Genomic DNA, 23925 nt, shown 5'->3' with positions numbered 1-23925 from the left:
GTGCGCTGCCAAATAGGGAAGTGGCGTCATATGCCATTCAACAAACACTCACTTCAAAACACACAGAGACATGCTTGTGAGATGGAATGCACTGAATAGTTGCAATGCATCATTAGCAATTGTAATGATGTTTAGGAATGATTGTGTAAAAGTCCCTCAAGCAGGCAGGARAATTCCATGAAAAAATCCATTAAAAAATCTGTTCTAGTCTACCCTCTCACTTAGATGATCTGCCCTTAGTTTCATATCACTGAAATCCAGAGCAGCCTGGTGATGAACTGTATGAGAACATGTCTCCTCATTGACATTAGTATTGGTTATTTTAGTGATAATGCCAGAGAAGCCGGTGGGATATACAGTACTGGCACGGGTGTTGTTCGTYGAGGGCCGGCAAACCGTGCTAATATATCCTCCAAACACCGGCTTCGAGGGCATTATCACTTTTATACAACAGGTTATCAACATATTCAAATAATGATTGACATATTTTCATTAAAATATTTATTTTGATTAATTTATTCAGACTATTTCATCCTTCCATGAGATATAGTCCCGACACAAAGCTAGGGTTGCTACCCAACTCCGCTGGTCGTTCGTTCTATCGGTTCGGTTGCCAGAGACGCGACCCAGTCGTTAAGTCTTTTTGTTCTGTATTTATGGTTGCGACCCAGTCATTCGGTATAAATGTTCTATTGCCATACTGTCTGGCAATGTTCTTATCCCTTGCTTGCTATCTATCCAACTACGGCTAACTTACAGCCCRGTCAAACAGTGCAGKCAGAATAACAGCAAAGTAGCTGCATTTGTTTACGCTGTTTTCTAGTGACATTTATTTGGATACATCCATAACAATGAGCTAATGATGCTCGATTTCACCTGGRATAGAAAATGTGCTCTCTCGTCAGGACACAGTTGTTCAGAGGAGCTAGCCAACAACACAGCTAAKACAATCACTTCAAACTGAAGCTGGAAAGACTGRAAAGTAGCTGCATTTAGTTTWGTTTTGTATATATCCATAAAATGATGCTGATTCATGATTTCGACTGGCTGAGACAAGTCTAGACACTGTCAGAGAGACAGAGGCCGTGTCTAGACTTGACAGTTCATGCAGCTTTAYTATTCTGATCATAGAGTTCTGATCATGGAATTCCGAACGWGTCATGCYTCTACACCTACATCTAAATGWGTCTACCGTGTCCACAYTGTGTCCGGATTCCCTTTTCCTGCGCTATATTCAAATGCCAGTATYCATTCTACAAACGGTGGAATAYGCTAAATATGATAACACAACAACGACTGTTGGCAGTAGCTAACTACTGTAGCTAACTAGCCAGCTAACRTTTGTAGCTAGCCAACAACCTAGCAAGCAACACTAAAGGGATTGCAAACGGGTTAGGATTTGAGGCTAGCAAACACTTTCCTCACACYCTAGGAACATATTTCCTCCAATGTTGTAATGAATAGGTGCCTCTCGGTCCCAAAGCACAAGTTTTCTGGAGACTTGTGGAAGGAGTGKTGATGACCTCGCCCACTGTTTGTGCTTTCGGTAGCCTGATTGCATCCAGACTGAGAAGAAATCTGCACACAATGCATCCKTGACCACCTCCTGAAGTGGTCAGCTAGATCTGAACACAATGCGACTTTTGTGCGTATAGACCCGTCTTTTCAATGCGATCTTTGTGTTCTGATAGCAGAAGTTGCATGTAAGTGTCAAGTGTAGACACGACCAGACAGCAAGGTTTATACAAATCTCCGCTATTGAAAKCCAATTGCTAGTCTAAAAGAAATGGGAGATAATGTCTAGATGCTTTTTATAGTGGAGATCAAGTTTATAAATTGTCTGGCTGGGCTGCTGATGAGACAGTGGATTGCACAGTGAGATGGAACAGAGTAAATAGGCATTTCAACGTCATAGATTTAGCCGGTGGTAACTTGTGGAATAGACACCGGCTGGAATGCGGTTTTAACCAATCAGCGTCCAGGATTAGACCCACCTGTTGAATAATATATCTTAATTCTCTTCCACCSTCTAAAGACTTTGAACTTTTAAAACTTTGAATATCCTTAATTTAACATCAATAACTTAAATATATGAAAAAGTGTCTCTGAAAATGCAGAGGATCAGAATGAAAAATATGAGGTGTAAATGTTCAGCTGTACTCCAAAAGCCTCTGGGCTCTTTGCTCTTGACAGGTTAACACCAATGTTAATTAAGGGATCAACATTCCAACACTATGACTTCCTACACACGGCSCTAACACTTAGAGGACACTGCAGGGTTTGCTATAAATACACTAGCTCGTACATAAACAGTTCTGTACCCCATTTACATCCCTTCACTGGCCTATTATGAACATGTTTAGAGACAGGTCAAAATGATGAGACATTCCTCATCAACTAATTACCACTACACTGCTTTTTGTTTACCAGATTGGTTCCCAAATGTAATTCAGTTGTAAACCAATAAACCAGACACCTTGTTTTACTGTAGCATCCCAAATATAAAAAAGGCCTCCCAAATTCATACAGAATATGAAAAAAGGCTTCTCAAATTCACGCAGAATATGAAAAAAGGCCTCCCCAAATTCATGCAGAATATGAAAAAAAGGTCTCTCAAATGGATATGACACAAGTTCTGATTTCACTCCATCGACTCTGGTTTCAGAGAGGAGAGTTATTCAGGAAATGATTCAGCATGAAATATAATCTGTTTAATCTCCTGTCTGATCTCCTCCAACAATATCTGAGGCTTTGTATGGATTTGCATAGTTTACTGTGTGATCTCTAGTTATAAAGCATACTGGCAATTTCATCCACCAACACAGTATAGATTCTACCAAGTTTTCACTCCTGTYGAAGATTTAGAGCTCTATTCAATCTGTAATCCACGATAGAAATATCAAGGTAATTTACGATTGAGCCAACATATGCCGTGTTTACCGTGAATGTAGTCTCCGCTAAGGCGGGAAAATTACTTTTAAATTTCAATCACGCTGTACAGTTGAACTTCTGAGATGCGGATTGAATAGAGCCCTTTACTGTCATGATTACCTTTAAATCTTGTCAGCTGTCATCTTTCCTACATCGAATCACATAGAAATCAAAACAAATAACGACTAAATTAGATATTTTATTGGACAAAGAGTTAACTCTACAACTGCCAATCAATGAACAGGTGTTACTTGGATTAAGGAAATGCAGACTGAATAAAATAAAATAAAAATAAAAAACAGCTGATGGAAAGTACAGTTCTGTGACCCAAAAACCAAGCATTCTTCAATAAGAAAAACGAAACTAAAAGAATAGCACAAGTCGAGGGTTGCATTCATCAGTTGAGGCTGAGGGAGAAAGAACATCTTGAAACTATGCTAAGAAGAAATCACAAAAAGGAGAATGTCGCAACTTACATGGAAACTCACATGGAAACTCCTCAAACCATTTCCAAAACAGACATACAACTCAGACCACCCACAGATTCTAAATATCATCTTTCTATTGTATARGAGTGGATTCTGGCTAAGGCGCAACCTCCTTTAGTCTACATCCATTGGAGAGATGGCACATGAACGATAAAGCACAGTAACAATCTATAAAATACAAAACATGTAAATATATTATCCATATTTATCCAAAATGAGGACTGGAGGGTGTACTGTAGATGTTACAGTTCTATAAGACAGTCTGTGCCTGGGTATTCTGGCAGGTTCAGATCGTATTTCTTTTGGATGTCATAAGGCAGGAAGCGTCCTGCTAAGAAGTGCTTCCCCGAGAAGCTGGTGGCGCACTTCTTTGGTGCCGTGAGCGAGATGAGGACGTCTGGATTGATCCCATCTGAGGTCACCTGGTCCACATCCCAACCTTTGACAGACAAACGATGATCACCATTTAAATTCCACCTCCATAGTTCGAGCAACAAATTGGTTGACATCTATTGGCTAAATGTCATGTGACATAACAGCAAGGAGAAAGTGAGTATCTCACTTGATCTTCTCCTTTCAACTTTAAATCCGCATGTTATATCTTACAGATGAGAAACCTGCTTGCAAGCAGCATTCCAAAACAAAAGAAATGGGGACGAGGGTATGATGTAATGGACAGAGCCAGATGGATGTACTACACTAAGCTACATGCTTTACTGTCTCAGTCCATCCAGGTTGACCTTTACCACTCCTAGCTCGACAGTGTTGAGGTTGACCTGAGGTTGATCTTACAAAACCTATTGCAGTTGCAAATGTGGTTGTGTATTGTGGTACATGTACAGGTTTTTCTTTTTTTATGACTAATTCATGTTTAGCTCAGAGGTAAACCCCGTTTTGGGCAGTTTTCGTACATCTGTGCACCATTGGTAAATGTTGGATGTACAGCATACTATACCGTGCCTTGCAAAAGTATCCAGACCCCTTGGATTTCTTCACATTTTATTGTGTTATAAAGTGAGATTCAAATGTATTTAATTGTCTGTTTTTGTCAACAAGTTACACAAAATACTCTGTCAAAGTGGAATATGTAATTTTTTTTGGGGGTGGGGGGGTTAATACAAATGAAATAACTAAAATGTAGTTGTTGTATAAGTGTTCATCTCCCTGAGTCAATACATGTTAGAAACACCTTTCACATCGATTACAGCTGTCAGTCTTCTTGGGTACATCTATAAGAGCTTTGCACACCTGGATTGTGCAATATTTMCCCATTATTATTTTCAAAAGAATTGTTGGGGATCATGGGAAGACAGTGATTTTCAAGTCTTGCCATAGAGTGGCAGTGGTTAGAGCGTTGGGCCAGTAACTGAAAGGTTTCTGGATCGAATCCCCGAGCTGACAAGGTAAAAATCTGTCTTTCTGCCCCTGAACAAGGCAGTTAACCCACTGTTCCCCGGTAGGCCGTCATTGTAAATAAGAACTGACTTGCCTAGTTAAATAAAGGGTACATTAAAATGTAAAAATAGATTTTCAAGCAGATTTCAGTCAAAACTGTGACTTGGCCACTCAGGAACATTCACCGTCTTGTTGGTAAGCAACTCCAGTGTAGATTTGGCCTTGTGTTGTAGGTTATTCTCCTACTGAAAGGTGAATTCCTCTCCTAGTGTCTTGTATAAAGCAGACTGAAGCAGGTTCTCCTCTAGGATTTTTCCTGTGCCTAGCTCCATCCCATTTCTTTTTACCTGGAAAAACTCCCCAGTATTTGAGGATTTCAAGCATACCCATACCATGATGCAGTCACCACCATGCTTGAAAATAAGGAGGCAGTTACTCAGTGATCTGTTGTGTTGGATTTGCCCCAAACATATGGCTTTGCATTTAGACCAAAAAGTGTATTCCTTTGCTGTATTTTTTCCCCAGTATTACTTTAGTGCCTAGTTACATACAAGATGCATGTTTTGGAATATTTTTATTCTGTATATTTGTATTCTTCTTTTCACTCTGTCATTTAGGTCATTATTGTGGAGTCACTCCAATGTTGTTGATCCATCCTCAGTTTTCTCCCATCACAGCCATTGAACTCTGTAGTTGTTATAAAATCACCAATGGCTTCATGGTAACATCCCTTAGCAGTTTCATTCCTGTCCTGCAGCTGGGTTCAAAGGGATGACTATCTTCGATGTGTCTGGGTGGTTTAATATATAATCCACAGCATAATCACACACTTGACCATGTTTAAAGAGATATTAAATGTCTGATGTGTTATTGTTACCCATCTACCAATCACGCCCCTTCTTCATGAGGCTTTTGAAAAGCTCCCTGGTCTTTGTAATTTAATCTGTGTTTGAAATTCAATACTTGACTGAGGAAGTCAAATTTGACTCCTGAACTAATTTAGGCTTGCCTAAACAAAGGTTCTGAAAACTTATGCAATGACTATTCTTTTTCTATAAAAAATGTAATTMWAATTTTCTTCCACTTTGATATAACAGTATATAATGTATTTTTCTTGAACCTAAAAAATGACAAATACATTTTATTTCCACTTTGTAACACAATAAAATGTGATGAAATCCAAGGGGTCTGAATACTTTTGAAAGGCACTGTAGCTCTCAGCCTTACCTGAGGGCATGTCCACACTGGCGATGGGGATCTTGACCTGCTTGAGGGTGACTAGGATGCCAGCATAGGGCTCCTTCACGTCTGTGTGGTCAGTCTCTGGCCCCAGGATGGCATCGATCACCAGGTTATAGGCATCATTGATCAGCTGCACCTGAACATACAACCCAAACTCTGATCAATATCTAGAAAAGAGCTCTACATTATTCTCCCAGCTCCAGCAAGTTCAGCCGGGGCCAAATCCTACAGTGAGATGCAGGTGCTCAACTCATGGTGCACTTGCATAAATCAGTTACACTTGCAAATGTCAAGCTTAATTCAAGGATGAATGTGTCTATAAATGCCTTATAGTCCTTTTTGATGTTGCTCACCTCTGTTGGGAGATAGGAGAGGAATGGGATGTCCATCTTCTCACACTGAACTGTGAAGTCCTGATGAATGGTGTTAGGAGTGCGTTTGGGATAGTAGATGGTGGGCTCGTACTCCTTTTGGAAGGAAGGAGAGAGGCGAGAGCGAGAGGGGAGAAAGAGGGGGAGGGAGAGCGAGAGAGGGGTAGGTAAAGAGAAAGAGAGCGAGAGAGAATGACAGAGAGTCAGAGGAAAGGCACTGTAAGTATATCAAAATGAAGTATAGCAATGGATACATGCCCTCTAACAAGGAGAACATTTATGAGAGGATGTACGTTGCTGTTTTTCCTGCCCTCTCTCTGGTCTGTCTGTGTATAGTAGATCAGGGCTGGATAGATAGACAGACTGACAAGGCTCCCCTCTGATTAGCACAGCGCTGTAGGATGACTGAATTACACCTCCATGGTTAATGATAGACGTTTAGGGAAAGCCAGACACCTATGGCTTGTGTTGTTAAACGATGGCCACCCGTGATCTCCACTGCTAATGGACCTCAATCCCAGCAATAAATAGTCTATGTGAAAGGGCCTCAGTGTGCTGCTGCTGTGGTTTCAGTGGAAGGCCTGGCTGGTTAGATGGTTGCGTAAGGAGGAGGTACTGTAAACTAGGCAGTGAGAGGTTCAGGTCTCTCCATCTCTGACTAACTGGCCCTGGTCAGATTCAGATGGGGAAGTGGTCTGTCACTCCAGACGTCAGTCCACACACTCCTGAGAGACATTAAACCAATCAGACCTCAACATCGGGCCAGAGAGGCCGGGGAACGGGCTACTGACGCCATCTTTCGTTGCTGCAGCTAAAGTACCCAGAGAGAGATGTCCCCTCTGGGTTGGCAGCGACCCCTTTGTGACCCCCTAGTGCCCTGACCTAGAAGAGGTTACATCATCKACGTCAGATAGACCTCAGGGACGGAGGCTTCGTCAGGATGCTCTCTAGCGTCAACAAGCTTCATGGAGCAGGAATACAGGAGACATGAGGACTATGACTACAGGTTACAGACAGGTCACAAGCCTTTTCCTGTTGATGTTAAGCATTCCCGATATTGAACTTCCTCTCCCTGAAGGCTAGCATTCTGTGTTGGCCTTAAAGGAGCATCATCCCTTTAGTCACAGTCCGTTGAGATTCACGTGGTTTTGTGATATTGGAAACAAAGACCACATTGTCGAATCTCGGGGATTCATGTGTCATGTGATAAACAACTTTGAGGCCAAGGTGTTTTTTCTTCACGAGAAACATAAAATAACCACATAATGTTCTGAAAGAACTGTGGAACATCATGTGCATCGTCCCTCGCGTGAACAACAAGCTGGATTAACGTTCACAGTCATAATGAATCATATTCAGACAGAATCTGACAAAGAACTTTGACTCTTGGATTATTTGTCTATTCCATATGCAATATTTTGGTTTGGCATTTAACAGTGGAAAGAAACAAGGATGCATGCCAAACACATGCTAGCTCGGTGAACACGGATGGCTACTCTCTGTTTAATCTCATCTACAGTTCCCAGATCAGAGCTAAAGACTATGGTCTTATCTGCTGCGGTGCACTGCCTCTTTTAAACCTGAACTAGCAAATCCCGCAGGGAATAAGAGTAATGCCACGGTCAGGAATTCATCAACTGATTATTTGTTGTCTTTGGATCAAAGTTATGTGGAAATGCTTTATGCATTCCTGGGATCCTGGTGTTAAATATATCTGTGTGTTGACCCCAGGCCCAGTCGCTGCCCCGAAAACTTCACAGACAGTCATTTTACAACTTTAACAGATTCTGTCAACATGGTTTTAATCAGAGATATTGACGCTTCATAAATCTGGAATCTCAGACATATGGAGAAGTTATATAGATACATTCTGTTCCAAGGCAGGGAAACCAAAACACATCTATGGTTTCCACCACATAGAATAAAGATAGTAGATTTTCCTCAGTAGCTCACTTGTAAATCCTTACTCAGATTGTTTTTAGTTAGTGTAATCGTCTGTAATATTGCAATTAATGCATTTACACCACGGAACAGCATTATCAACAGTGATGCAAACTAATGTGACCATGACATCATGTTACATTACCACTGCCAACTGTAACCAGGCAGTATTTAACGAGGGTAACGGGATTTAATGAGGGTCACAATGAAATTATGTCATTGACATTTTCAATCCCGTAATGGATCAATTAATCATGACTCAGATGACTATTTATAGGAGTTTAAATGAAAATCTCCTAATACTGCAATTAAACCCAGTGAACCATTTGTTAACTTCAAACTATTTTCTGATATTGTCCACATGGCCATGTGTGTGTGATGCCTGGCGGGTGAAGTCTATTGTGGTATACTTACGAATATGCGCAGGTGGCGGGCACACACAAGGCCGATGGAGCCATTCTGGTCAGGACCACAGACCACCAACACTGTCGGCTGCTTCTTAGCCAGGGAGGTCAGAGGAAAGGCCTGGAGGGAGGTGATTGAGTGAGTGACGGATGGACGGAGGGAGGGAGACAGAGAGTGAGACAGACATCACCAACTAGCCTAGCAGACTCATTGTCCAGTGGACGGGTCATTCTATCCGCGAGGCTGACCTTCCATCACTGTCAGAGACTCTCTCCTTCGCGTGCCAGGGAGGCCATGCCATGGCCAGGGGAAATGGCACCCAGGTCTTTATTTAAAGACAGACAGCCCCAAACTCATTAAAATAACCCTGACAGGAATGGAAACAATACCAGAGGCGGACGCCGCAGGATGCTCCCTTTAAATAACACACTACTTTTCCATCAGGCCTGAGCCATGAGTTTCCCCACTAGGCCACTGGCATCTCCACCTCTGTTTTACAGGGGCACAGCACATATCCCAGTAAATCTCCTCACACGTCCTTAAATGAGGCAGCAGGTCTCTGCCACTTTCCTGTTGACTTAAGTGGTCTAATCTTCCTCCTCACGCTAGTGGAGGCTGTTGGGAGGAGCTATAGGAGGACAGGCTTATTGTAATGGCTGGAATGGAATAAATGGAACAGGGAGACAAACATGTGGTTTCCATATGTTTGATGTGTTCAATACCGTTCCATTTATTCCATTCCAGCCATTATAAATGTGCCCATCCTCCTATAGCTCCTCCAACCAGCCTCCTCTGCTTCACACACACCTAAATAGAACCAGTGGGGGAGTGAATCATGTAGCTAGTACATCACAGCCAAGAGTGTCTCACCTCACCCCACAATGCCTTCACCAAACCAAATGTTGGGTAAAGGCCGCTATAACCGGAACTCTAAATGGAGGGGTACATTACTGTGCAACAAATGGAGCCGTACTCTAATTGCAGTATTCAATTAATACAGACTTGAAAGCATTAATTACAGTAATGATGCTGGGAGAGGGGAAACAGCAGCCATTATCTCTAACATAAATGTTCTGTCTGGGAGCAGATACACTCTAAATTAGATGGAAGAAGGATGGTAATGACAGCTCGGGCCAATGAGTCGGAAGCGAGAGATAGGCTCCATTTTCTTATCTGCGTGGCTGAAACAGTTTCCTGGTGTATCTCCCACTGTGCAACAGGATTATGACGTGTGTGTCTCGCTGCATTGATGTGATGACACCCTCTCTGACCTGTTCCCCTGAGGTAAATGCTAACGCTAATAAGCACAATATAATGACCGGCCATCTTTGATAGGAGTGGAAGTGGCATTCAATATGAACACACTGTGCAGTGGGAAACCTGAGTGCCTTTTACAGCAGCATCCTAACTGTCTCATCTTATCTCACCTTGTTTTAGGATTAGGATTTGTGCAATAACAGAGTGATTAAAGAGTTAATGTCAATAATGCACATCCAGTGGGAAACCAGAACAAACTAGTTTTAGAGGAGCACGATAACCTGGTCTGGGTTTGGCTTCTCTGTTTATCTGTCAGGGCCCTTCTGCCCAGCTCCTGGCTTCTATCTGGAGGAATGCTAATACAGTGCATTTGGAAAGTATTCAAACCCTTAGATTTTTTCCACATTTTGTTATGTTACAGCCTTATTCTATTTTTTTATTTTTTATTATAATAATTACAAATCTCAATTTATCCACAATACCCCATCATGACAAAGCGAAAACAGGTTACCTTATTTACATCAGTATTCAGACCCTTTGCTATGAGACTCAAAATTGAGCTCAGGTGCATATCATAAGGTGAATGCACCAATTTGTAATTTGTAAGTCGCTCTGGATAAGAGCGTCTGCTAAATGACTTAAATGTAAATGTAAATGTGCATCCTGTTTCCATTGATCATCCTTGACATGTTTCTACAACTTGATTGGAGTCCACATGTGGTAAATTCAATTGATTGGACATGATTTGGAAAGGCACACACCTGTTTATATAAGGTCCCACAGTTGACAGTGCATGTCAAGGCAAAAACCAAGCCATGAGGTCGGAGGAATTGTCCATAGAGCTCTGAGACAGGATTGTGTTGAGGCACAGATCTGGGGAAGGGTACAAAAAAAAAATCTGCAGCGTTGAAGGTACCCAAGAACTCAGTGGCCTCCATCATTCTTAAATGGAAGAAGTTTGTAACAACCAAGACTCTTCCTAGGGCTGGCCGTCCGGCCAAACTGAGGATCAGGGGAGAAGAGCCTTGGTCAAGGAAGTGACCAAGAAGCCGATGGTCACTCTGACAGAGCTCCAGAGTTCCTCTGTGGAGATGGGAGAACCTTCCAGAAGGACCACCATCTCTGCAGTACTCCACCAATCAGGCTTTTATGGTAGAGTGGCCAGACGGACATGACAGCCTGCTTGGAGTTTGCCAAAAGGCACCTTAAGGCCAGGCACCACGGGCTAAAAGGGATTTTTTCCCTTTACTCTCATCAGACTGAAACGTTACCAGTTGGAAGTATACATAAATACAATATATATTATGTATTACAAGTTTTATTTATAAAACATTTTAAATATGCAAATAGGCAAACCCTCCTTAAATGGCGCTAACCTGTTATTCAACACATTGCTTCAAGGCAGGTTTTTTGTTTTATTGTGATAAGACACTCAATGGTCAGACCTTTACAGATCAGTTTATCAAAATATTGTAATTTCATTATTTAAAAAATCACTTCACATGTATAACGGATGCATATTTTGCATATATTTACCCATAAAATGACACTTAAAATCAAAACAAGATATAAAAAAAAAGCCTCTGTAAATATGACTATAAGACCTACGAACCTGTGTGTGGAATAATGTGAATGTCCTTTGAAGACTGAGAAAAATGAATTGGCGCACGGGGAACATGTCATTTTCTAAAAATGGTTGATAAAGATATGCTAATGCAATTAAAATGTACTTTCCATAAATATGACAATTTATGACACATTAATTAAACTCTTATGTATAGATATCTTTTAAACGGACAAATAAACATTTGACAAATACATTAGCACATTTGATACATTTGTTTCAAGCAATAGAGCATATGCTTTGAATACTGGTCTGTTGGGCAGTTTTGGGCAAATTCTCATATCACTTTGCTCAATTTGTCACATACAAGGATTTTGTATGGCTGTTGAAATGTGCAGAACATTAATCAGCTATGCCTGCCCCATATGTAAGGCCCTCTGAGTTGTTGCTGGTGCCGCTTTACTCTCTTGACTGTGTCATGGGACCTGCGCCTACYCTTGACACACTCCGTTGAAGCAACATCAGCTCTCACAACAACGCCTCGCATCCTCCTCTCTGATTGCGTCCAGTGTCAAAGTGCTGTCAAGCCACAATTTGTTCATCACATTTGATATAGCAGTGGCTCCCTCATTGAACGTGGTTACTGCCATACTGCCTGCCCCYTCAATGTGACTTTTTCCCACAAAGACAGTTTTGGGGTATCGCGACCATATTACAGAGTTCAGACATCCATTTGCATTCTGGGTTCCTCTGTGCTACATTCTTTTGAGGACGTTATCATTTGACATCCTATGATATACAGGTACCATTTTCTGTGCAACCTCTCTATTAAAAAATGTACGGCCTCTAAGATWTTTGTGACTGGGTGGATCTTCACTATTTTCTAGGGCTCGCTGGTACCAGCACCAATGCACACACCCATCCCGTAGTTGGAAGGGAATCCTCTCGTGCCAAGTGCCATCAAAGGATACATTAAGGTCTATGATGGAATCCTCATCCAACAACTCTGCTATGTCTGGGTCTATATCTGCACATGCTCTTCTAATTATCTTTGCAGCACTCTGACTGTAGCCCTCTCCATCGACTGTAGCCCTCTGAATCTCTGCAYCTAAAGAGGGGGGATAAAGTACTTATGTCTGTCGACATCAGTCATAACTGCAGGACTAAATATCAGCATATTACCCAATGTTAATATTAGCATCTATTTACTTTATGTAAAGCTAATTTCTCACTAATCACATTAGGCTACAGCCCTATGACACTGTAGGCTAATGTGACAGTCTCATTGTATAGTTATGTTTTCCTATCATTCTGTTTTGTTCACTTTGAATACATTTGCTGGAGCAAGGAAATAAATATTATTTATACACAGCAAGTCACCTGACAATAACGGGCTACTCTCACTTTTTATTTATGTGTCACTCTCAGGTCATTTCTCTGATATGAGCTGAGACTCAAGGAAGGAATCCCTAGGACTTTGCTCATTTTCTTTAGATCTGCATAACCAAGTCCAAGTTCGTGGGCTAGAAGAACCATCCTCACATTCATATCAAATGCCACATCTCCCCTCCTGCAGCCTGGAGGAAGTGTAAACACTCCTCCTAAATGCATCATGATCACCTTCACAGTCTGCACATTCTATCYTGACAGAATCCCTGGTTGGTGGGGTCTATGGTGATTTTCAGTCCAGTGTTTAGACACTTAGGGCAAATCAAAGCATGTACAAGTTGGTTTATCTGTGACATGTGGAATAAAAGCCACTGGCTGATGTCTAGTTGATCGCTGATAGTTGTCATCTTCATCTCAACTATTTTGCGTCTCAACGCGCTGCTGCGGTCTACCTCCTTTTCCTCTTCTACCTGAACTGACTCACTTGGCTGATCAGGCACATTTTTTCTTTCATTCACTGCTTTACTCGCATTGGCTAACTGAGATCGCCTATTTTTATTCACATACTGTTGGTATATTCTTAGAGATTTTCTCATTTTGTCTCTCTTTGTGTGGATTCTTCGCGGGAGATATTTTCAAACAAGGAAGCACTGCGCGGCATTTTAACCAAACAGATTAACGGAAAGGGCCTTTAAATGCCTGTAACCAATATGATGTCAGAAAATGACTCATCTTTCAGCACGAAGCACTACGTCTACACAGGATATAGCCATGTATGGACTAGCTAACTATATTCTCCGGAAAACAAGCCTTTAAGTGATATATGATTCAACATGGAGAGTTTTCAAAATACCATGTTTCATGTTGACCTTCAACCGCTATCAAAAACCACATTTTTGGTAGGTGTAGTTGACATAGTTGGGATAAAATTATACTTTATTTGTATGTATATACCTTATTGCCAATTTATTTGTACATTTTATGAAAGTATGGAAGTAAGTTATAGTTGCAAATATCCCAAAATATGAAAATTGATATATTTTGCCTGTGGTGCCTGGCCTTAAGAACTCTCAGACCATGAGAACCAAGATTGAACTATTTGGCCTGAATASCAAGCGGTCATGTCTGGAGGAAACCTGGCACCATCCCTATGGTGAAGCATGGTGGTGGCAGCATCATGCTGTGGGGATGTTTTTTAGCGGCAGGGACTGGGAGAATAGTAAGGATCGAGGGAAAGATGAATTGAGCAAAGTACAGAGAGATCCTTGATGAAAACCTACTCCAGAGTGCTCAGGACCTCCGACTGGTGTAAAGGTTCACCTTCCAACAGGACAACGACCTTAAGCACACAGCCAAGACAATGCAGGTGTGGCTTTGGGACAAGTCTCTGAATGTCCTTGAATGACCCAGCCAGAGCTCGGACTTGAACGAACATCTCTGGAGAGACCTGAAAATACCTGTGCAGCGACGCTCCCCATCCAACCTGATAGAGCTTGAGAGGATCTGCAGAGAAGAATTCGAGAAACTCCCCAAATACAGGTGTGCCAAGCTTCATATCTAAGAAGACTTGAGGCTGTAATCCCTGCCAAAGGTGCTTCCACAAAGTACTGAATAAAGTGTCTGAATACTTGCCAAGAAGGTGCAAAGCTGTCATCAAGGCAAAGGGTGGCTACTTTAAAGAATCTAAAATATATTCTGATTTGTTGAACACTTTTTTGGTACTATATTTTTTCTTATGTGTTATTTCACAATGCAGAAAATAGTAAAAATAAAGAAAAAAACGTGAATGAGTAGGTGTGTCCAAACTTTTGACTGGTACTGTATGTTAATGTGATATGTCAATACATTTTTTTTTTTGCCAAAATTTCTAAAAACCTGTTTTTGCTTTGTTATGAGTTATTGTATGTATATTGATGAGGAAGGGAAAAAACTATTGAATCAATTTTAGAATAAGGCTGTAACGTAACAAAATGTTGAAAACATCAAGGGGTCTGAATACTTTCCAAATGCACTGTATGTCAGCTCACCAGGCTCCTCAGTSCTATCCTCACACATACACATGCACGCACACATAGTACACACAGGAGCAACGACTGTATTGCCTCCCTGACATCCGTAGTAATGAGATACATCTGCTCGTCCACCTGACATTCACACACTACTGCAACACACACACAGACACATGTCCCACTATACATAGAGACACACACACACATAAATACCTTCATACATAAACTACCGTTCAAAAGTTTGGGGTCACTTAGAAATGTTCTCGTTTTTGAAATAAAAGCACATTTTTTGTCCATTAAAATAACATCAAATTGATCAGAAATACAGTGTAGACATTGTTAATGTTGTAAATGTCTATTGTAGCTGGAAACGGCAGATTTTTAATGGAATATCTACATAGGCGTACAGAGGCCCATTATCAGCAACCATCACTCCTGTGTTCCAATGGCACATTGTGTTAGCTAATCCAAGTTTATCATTTTAAAAAGGCTAATTGATCATTAGAAAACCCTTTTGCAGTTATGTTAGTACAGCTGAAAACTGTTGTACTGATTAAAGAAGCAATAAAACGGGCCTTCTTTAGACTAGTTGAGTATCTGGAGCATCAGCATTTGTGGGTTCGATTACAGGCTCAAAATGTCCAGAAACAAAGAACTTTCTTCTGAAACTCGTCAGTCTATTCTTGTTCTGAGAAATGAAGGCTATTCTATGCGAGAAATTGCCAAGAAACTGAAGATCTCATGCAATGCTGTGTACTACTTCCTTCACAGAACAGCACAAACTGGCACTAACCAGAATAGAAAGAGGAGTGGGAGGTCCCGGTTCACAACTGAGCAAGAGGACAAGTACATTAGAGTGTCTAGTTTGAGAAACAGACACCTCACAAGTACTCAACTAGCAGCTTCATTAAATAGTACCCGCAAAACACCAGTCTCAACGTCAACAGTGAAGAGGCGACTCCGGGATGCTGGTCTTCTAGGCAGAGTTGCAAAGAAAAAGCCATATCTCATACTGGCCAATAAAAATAAAAGATTAAGATGGGCAAAAGAACACAGACACTGGACAGAAGAACTCTGCCTGATCATTACACAGGTGCACCTTGTGCCGGGGACAATAAAAGGCCACTCTAAAATGTGCAGTTTTGTCACACAACACAGTGTCACAGATGTCTCAAGTTTTGAGGGAGAGTGCAATTGGCATGCTGACTGCAGGAATATCCACCAGAGCTGTTGCCAGACAATGTAATGTTCATTTCTCTACCATAAGCCACCTCCAACGTTGTCATAGAGAATTTAGCAGTACACCCAACTGGCGCACAACCGCAGACCACGTGTAACCACGCTAGCCACGCCAGACCCCCACATCTGGCTTCGTCAACTGCGGGATCGTCTGAGACCAGCCACCCAGACTGCTGATGAAACTGAGGAGTATTTCTGTCTGTAATAAAGCCCTTTGTGGAGGAAAACTCATTCTGATTGGCTGGACCTGGCTCCCCAGTGGGTGGGCCTATGCCCTCCCAGGCCGGGGGGGTTTTACTTGGCTCATCGAGCTCTAGCGACTCCTTGTGGCGAGCTGGGTGCCTGCAGGCTCACCTCGGTCATCAGTTGAACGGTGTTTCCTCCGACACATTGGTGCGGCTGGCTTCCGGGTTAAGCAGGCCGTCATGTTTTGGAGGATGCATGACTCGACCTTCGCCTCCCGAGCCTGTTGGGGAGTTGCAGCGATGAGACAAGTCAGAAAATGGGGAGAAAAATGGGGTAAAATAGGAATAAATAAATAAGAATTATGGGTAAAAATTATAAAGTGTAAGAAAAATACATACACAAGGATACACAGACACACACACACACACGTGCCCCACCCCCCCCCACACACACACATAAATACGGCCACACACTAATGAAAGCTGCGCAGGATAATGAATATGTTTTACGACGGACATGTTGACATATTGAACACATCCTGAGTAGACAGAACAGGGACCCAGGGACAACACACTCCAGCGTTTACTGCTCCGTGGAAGCGGAACATTATTTGTCTCCCCAGGTGTTGAAAGGCTTCCCAACCCAGGCTGAACACAGGCGCCGCTCCACACGCACTCCAGCCCAGATCACAGAGGAACACACCGGAGATGGACCCGTCATGGCCCGTGTGGTTGCTGCCGGGGGGATTGGATGTCTTTGGACGTATGGGGGGCGATTACTTGGTGAAAAATTAATCTATCTGGCAACTGCAACGACTGCAGTGAAATCCCAAAGCCCTACTACTGCACTTTTCTTCAATAACAGTGATGTCATGCATGTGGGTGCAGAAGCCCCAGGCCGATCCGGGCCGAGCCAGGCGCTGTTTGTCTAGCTACGGTATGTGTGCTGCGGCTGTGTCCGCTCTGGCCATGGACCATTGGCTGCTGGTGATAATGGTGGTAAGGGGATGTGGTTGAGGTAATCAGACTTTCTCTCTCTGAAAGGAAAGTGTCTCATATGTCTGGAATCTCAGGGAACATTTATCACACAACACTGGGTGCCCGTGGAGCAAACAACCGCAGGGTTAAACCAGCCAACCGTCTGGTCAAAGGAACCACGTGTGTTCCTGACAGCTCCACAGAGACACACTCCAGACACTGCTGCTGCTACCGCTGACTACAGGCAGTCTGACTTGGAGAACTTACACACATACTCATTACACACAGAGGCGAACACACACACACACACAACCAGACAAACAAGCTAAAAACAGACACATGATACATAAGCAGACACATACACGTGCTAACACACACACACACAAGGGTCTGATAAGGGGCATGTGGACTTGCCAGACTGGCTCCCAGCTGAGCAGATCAGTCTCTCATCAGACAATCAGGCCAGATAGTGAACAGAGGCTCTGATGTGCCTCYGGGTTTATGGAGCAGAGACACAGCATTGTTGAGGGGGACAGTTCTCCCACAACTGTAAATAAACACCCACACACACTGTTTTTTCAAGAATTACAGAGAACAGAACAGTCCTTGTGTGTTCCCTAAATCTCTATTCACAGTTCCTACTGTACATCCCCAGCTATTAGAAAGTTGCATGGTTTTGAAATACTATTTGGTGGAACAGCATCAGAATCTGGGGAATGAGGGATAAATGGATGAATGGTCCCCAAAAAGGTGATTCTTGGAGAGAGAATAGGGGGATAAGGGGTACATACCTTGGTGATGGCGATGGCACAGGCATGCCCCCAGATCTCTATGAGCTGCTGCTGGCCAAACCTGTAGTCCCTCAGCAGCTCTGTCTCAATGGCTGCTGTCTCCACTTTACTGTAAGGGAAACACAACACAGAGCATTAGCATCATCAATCAGATTCAGTCAATCACAATTCAATTATATACTGTACGGCAGCACTGTCTATGCATCTCTCAGCAAACTGGAAATAAACCTCAAAAACATATGTTGCTGTGTTGCGTGTTAGATTAAATGCTTGGTTGGGGATTGTCTGAGGCCTGAAGTCTTTCCTTTGAGTGTAAAGACGGTACCAAGTTTAAGTTTATGAAGTAGGTATTTACATGGCTCTGAAAGAGGTACTGTCAGGAACAAAATGATTGCCACCCTTCATAAAGATGAGCAAAAACAACTGTATATAATAAATAATACAAATACTGAGTTATAAAGTATGCAAATGTTTTACTAATAGAAATTGCTCAGAGAAAGAGATTTAACAAGTAATTTAAAAAAAGATAGGAGTCAAGATTATTGGCACCCCTTTTTTTCAGTACTGCAGCACCCTAACATTGCGAGGTTAACGACACAGTCTTTTTCTAAAATGTTTAATGAGATTACAGAACAAATTTGGAGGGATCTTAGATTGTTCCTCCATACAGAATCTTTACAGATCCTTGATATCCTTCGTCTGCGCTTATGAACTCTTCAATTAAAACCAACGGTTTTTAATGGGGTTCAAGTCCAGAGACTTTTTTCAATTAACTATTTCTTTGTGGATGTTGATGTGAGCTTGGGGTTGTTGTCTTGCTGGAAGATCCACTTGCGGCCAACTGCCAGCCTCCTGGCAGAGGCAACCAGGTTTTGACTATAATGTCATGGTACTTGGTAAAGTTCATGATGCCGCTGACCTTAACAAGGGTCACAGTACCAGTGGAAGCAAAATAGCCCCATAACATCAAAGATGCACCACCATATTTTACCGTAGGTATGAGATACTTTTCTGTATAGGCTTCTGTTTTTCGACACCAAAGCCACCATTGGTGTGTGTGGCCAAAGAGCTCTATTTTCATGTCATCTGACCATAGCACCACCTGGAGTTTGATAAACGGCATTTGCACTTGGATTTGAACCGCTGCATGGTCAATTATGAATTAGGTAGTTGCATGGCTCTGAAACAGGTATATGTCAAGGCTTAAAGTTGAAACAGACCGTAAACTGATGTCAATATACTGGGGTGTGCTCGTTAAACCAGAGAGGGAAAAAGAACATTGAAAACCGATCCTACAGTAGCTACATGGCACCGCATGTGCTTGCTTGAGTGCGTGTGTGTGCAGTATGTGCCTCATTTATGTGTGTGTGTGAATTCTGGATGCATTGTTTCTGTGCTATTTGTCATTCTGTGTGTGCTGGCTGTGTGACTAATGCTGCTGTATCAGAGCGAGGGAGGTTGGCCTGCTGGTTTGCTGCTGGTTTGGCCGGTCAGGTTTTAGTCTGGCTGTGTGTGTCACAGTGGGGCTTGGCCTTGGACAGGTGACAGGGACACTGCTACTTATATGTCCCCTCTCATCCACTACGTGAACAGATCCTATAAGGCAACAAAGAAATGGCTTGTGTTGTCTGCACGTGAGCTGCTGTAGGCACACAGAAAGTACAGTATTCCTTATCACACTAGGGACACCTGGTGGAGAGCTGGAGTACTACATCACAACTTTCTCTGACTACGATGGAGAACATTATAATCGAAGCATATTGTATGATAGCATATCTAAATGGACATGTTTATAAGCTGTAATAATTTAACACATTTTATTAGAGTGAGAATTGATCGATGCAGTCACAACATTCTAATAACAACAGTCAGTAATGTCGATGTCCTATTTGCCCAAATGTTCGCAGATAAAAAATATTCATGTGTTACCAAGACAACATAGATTAATTTAGTTTGCATGAGTTCAGCAGAGAAAGAGAGAGAGGAAGGAGAGAAAGATCATTTCCATCAATATATCAATATACAGCTATAGAGCTAACGGTCAGTTTATGTGTGTGCGTGTTCGCACGCGGGTGTGTCACTGCTGCTTGCCCAATTGCATCACGTGTTTGCCTCTAAGGCGACATTTGTGTTTCCAGCAGGAGTATTTTTGTTTACAGCATAATCTGTGTCAGCTGATGCTTTGCTCTCACACATACAATATAAAGGAGCACAAATAATCTCTTCTTCTCATAACCCTTTTCATCCTCCATTTGTGACTACAGAGACAATCTAAAGCACGTAACAGCATTAGGACTCAATTCAATCCATAGCGCTGAAGATCTGCTTTATAGCGCGGTTGACAATTAAAGGCAATGTTCCCACAGTCGCAGAGATTGCATTCAAGGTAAACGCTGCATATGTCGGATCAATTGGAAATTACTTTTAAATGTGAACCGCACTACAATGCAGATGTTCTGTGCTATGGATTGAATCGAGCCCCTTGGCAGCTCAACAGTGACTAAGGAGTTTGTCTCTGATGTCAAACCTTATTCAGACTTACATCTTATGACYAAACGCTTTAATAGTTATTTCAGGTCCTCAACAGCTGAAAGTCATATGTTGAAAGCATTTCAAAACGCTATCACCCTGGCAGACAACCCCACATTCACATCTCCTAACCAACAAAACAGATGGTGAAAAAACACCATCCGAAGAAAATAAATAGCCTGCAGGCTAACAACACACAGGCATCATAAACATAACCTTCTTTCATCATAACCAGAACCTTCATTTCACTGTAACTAGTTGAATGCTAAAGGRTGGCCAGGCGTTCCCTTCTCTTGTGGCTCTAGGATCACTGTGTTAAAACCCACCTCGTCCAGCAGGGCTTTTGGCATTTAGCTCAGCCAATAGAGCATCACAGCTGTCACCCAGGGCTAGCCTGGGGCCGACTGCCTGGCTCACTGACACATGGTGGTCTTTACAAAGATCACCTTTGTCCACTATGTTGGATGGCTGCTCTTATAATAGGACTATAGTACTTTTACAGTAAGCTATGGAGTGAAATTGATCCTTGGTCACTGCCTGTAGGGCTAAATAAAATGTAGAGCTAACCCTTGTCACCTTTAGATGTTGCCCGTAAGCACCAATTTTGGATCAGCTAACCCTCACCCAATCCTAACGTTAACCATTAGGGTGGGGGGACATAAAACTGACCTAAGATCTGTGTTAGTCTGGGGAACATCATCCTACCCCACTATTTACAGTTCTCTTGGTAGTGAGGAGGTATCACCACTAGGAAGCAGTGTAGAGCATACAGAATGCATGATCATGGCATCTAGACCAGGCCAAATGGCACCCATATTGAGTGTGCTGGGTCGACAGAATTCAATATAACTTATTGTATCTCTTTAGCTGGGTCAATAATGAGACAGAACTCCCTGTAGTTCATGTTCCCAGTMAACAGAAAACACACATTAGTACTGTAGTCCTTCAAAAAGTATGTGAACCCTTTGTAATTYCCTGCATTTTGGCATAAATTGGTCATAACATTTGATCAATAGACAAACACAGTCTGCTTAAACTAATAACGCACAAACAATTATGCATTTTCATGTCTTATTTGAACACAACGTGTAAACATTCACAGTACAGGGTGGGAAAAGTATGTGAATCCTTGGATTTAATAACTGGTTGACCCTCCTTTGGCAGCAATAACCTCAACCATACGTTTTCTGTAATTTTCTGCACAACTGTCAGGAGGAATTTTCAACCATTCCTCTTTACAAAACTGTTTCAGATCAGCAATATTCTTAGGATGTCTGGTGTGAATCGCTCTCGAGGTCATGCCACAGCATCTCAATCGGGTTGAGGTCAGGACTCCAAATGGGCCACTCCAGAAGGCGTATTTCCTTCTGTTGTAGCCATTCTGTTGTTGATTTACTTCTGTGTTTTGGGTCGTTGTCCTGTTGCATCACCCAACTTCTGTTGAGCTTCAATTGGTGGACAGATCGCCTTACATTCTCCTGCAAAATGTCTTAATAAACTTGGGAATTCATCCATCGATGATAGCAAGCTGTCCAGGCCCTAAGGCAGCAAAGCAGCCCCAAACCATGATGCTCCCTCCACCATACTTTACAGTTGGGATGAGGTTTTGATGTTGGTGTGCTGAGGCTTTTTTTCTCCACACAGTGTTGTGTGTTCCTTCCAAACAACTCAACTTTAGTTGAATCTTTCCACAGAATATTTTGCCAGAAGCGCTGTGGAACATCCAGATGCTCTTTTGCGAACTTCAGACTTGCAGCAAAGTTTTTTTTTGGACAGCAGTGGCATCTTCCGTGGTGTCCTCCCATTAATACCATTCTTGTTTAGTGTTTTACATATCGTATCCTCGTCAATAGAGATGTTAGCATGTTCCAGAGATTTCTGTACGTATTTAGCTGACACTCTAGGATTATTCTTAACCTCATTCAGCATTCTGTGCTGTGCTCTTGCAGTCATCTTAGCAGAACAGCCAGGAGAGTAGCAACAGTGCTGAACTTTCTCCATTTACAGATAATTTGTCTTACCGTGGACTGATGAACATCAAGGCTTTTAGAGATACTTTTGTAACCCTTTCCAGCTTTATTCAAGTCAACAATTCTTAATCTTAGGTCTTCTGAGGTCTCTTTTTTTAGAGGCATGGTTCACATCAGGCAATGCTTCTTGTGAATAGCAAACTCAAATTTTGCTGTGTTTTGTATAGGACAAGCAGCTCTAACCAAGATCTTCAATCTCGACTCATTGATTGGACTCCAGGATAGCGGACTCCTGATAGGCTAATGACTTCTCCAAAAGCTATGGGTACACATACTTTTTCTAACCTACACTGTGAATGTTTAAATTATGTATTCAATATAGACAAGAAAAATACAATAATTTGTGTGTTATTAGTTTAAGCAGACTGTTTTTGTCTATTGTTGTGATTTTGATCAAGATCAGATCAAATTTGATGACCAATTTATGCAGAAATCCAGGTAATTCCAAAGGGTTCACATACTTTTGTTTTGCCAGTGTAGCAGCAGAGACAGTAACAAGCTGGAGAGTCCCAGTGTTGGGACACCTCCCTTCCTCCCCTGGAGTCTCCATTCATTTCCCTTTGTGTGTGTGGTGGCCATGGGCGTCCCCATGGTGTGGCGTTGCTCCACACCACTCAGGCTTTGGCTCAGGGTGCTCAGCTGTGAACAATTGCCTCTTAATCAGCCTGTTTACTTCCACAGCCCCAGCCTGAGGGGAACAGACAGACACACACGCATGTATGCGCCGCAAGTACACACACACACACCACCTCTCAAACACACACTCACTAGCATTTGTATTATTATGAGCAGAGGGCTGCTTGTAAAACACTTTGCTTCCACGTCACTCCAACAACGACATGTGAAACGTACAGTAGGGCCTACACACAAAACGCACACAATTAGGACTGGGTGGACCACATGACTGAACATCACAACACTCTCTCTAATGCAGTGCTTCCCAAACTTTTTGTCATAATTGGGGAACATCCCACGCAATTCTACACATTTTGCCATGTCTTGTATATTCATGGATTATCTGAGTGACTCAAACATTACATCAAAATCAATGGGCTAAAAAACCAAGCTAAAAAACATTAGCTGGCATGGGCTAGCTGATCAAATGGACATTTCTAGAAATAGCTCTCTAAGGTCTGCAATGAATGACATGACAAGAGGAAAACTCCTGATGCACTACCCAA

General features: G+C 42.2%; 1 protein-coding gene across 1 annotated transcript in view; it reads right to left on the bottom strand.

The window, feature by feature from the left end:
- Positions 1–3110: 3110 nt before the first annotated feature.
- yjefn3 (YjeF N-terminal domain containing 3) overlaps positions 3111–23925 on the bottom strand; it is a 75070-nt gene continuing 54255 nt past the window's right edge. Inside the window, exons 2-6 of the mRNA XM_024004847.2 lie at positions 18186–18294; positions 8783–8893; positions 6410–6523; positions 6042–6192; positions 3111–3858 (exon numbers count right to left, since the gene is read on the bottom strand). Of these exons, the coding sequence (XP_023860615.1) occupies positions 3662–3858; positions 6042–6192; positions 6410–6523; positions 8783–8893; positions 18186–18294 (682 nt within the window). The 3' untranslated portion in view covers positions 3111–3661. The remainder of the gene's footprint in view (positions 3859–6041; positions 6193–6409; positions 6524–8782; positions 8894–18185; positions 18295–23925) is intronic.

Source organism: Salvelinus sp. IW2-2015, linkage group LG16, assembly GCF_002910315.2.
Source record: "Salvelinus sp. IW2-2015 linkage group LG16, ASM291031v2, whole genome shotgun sequence".
In the NCBI taxonomy this organism is placed as follows: domain Eukaryota; kingdom Metazoa; phylum Chordata; class Actinopteri; order Salmoniformes; family Salmonidae; genus Salvelinus; species Salvelinus sp. IW2-2015.
Note: the sequence above shows the minus strand (reverse complement) of the source record. Positions and strands in the feature narration are given on the sequence as shown.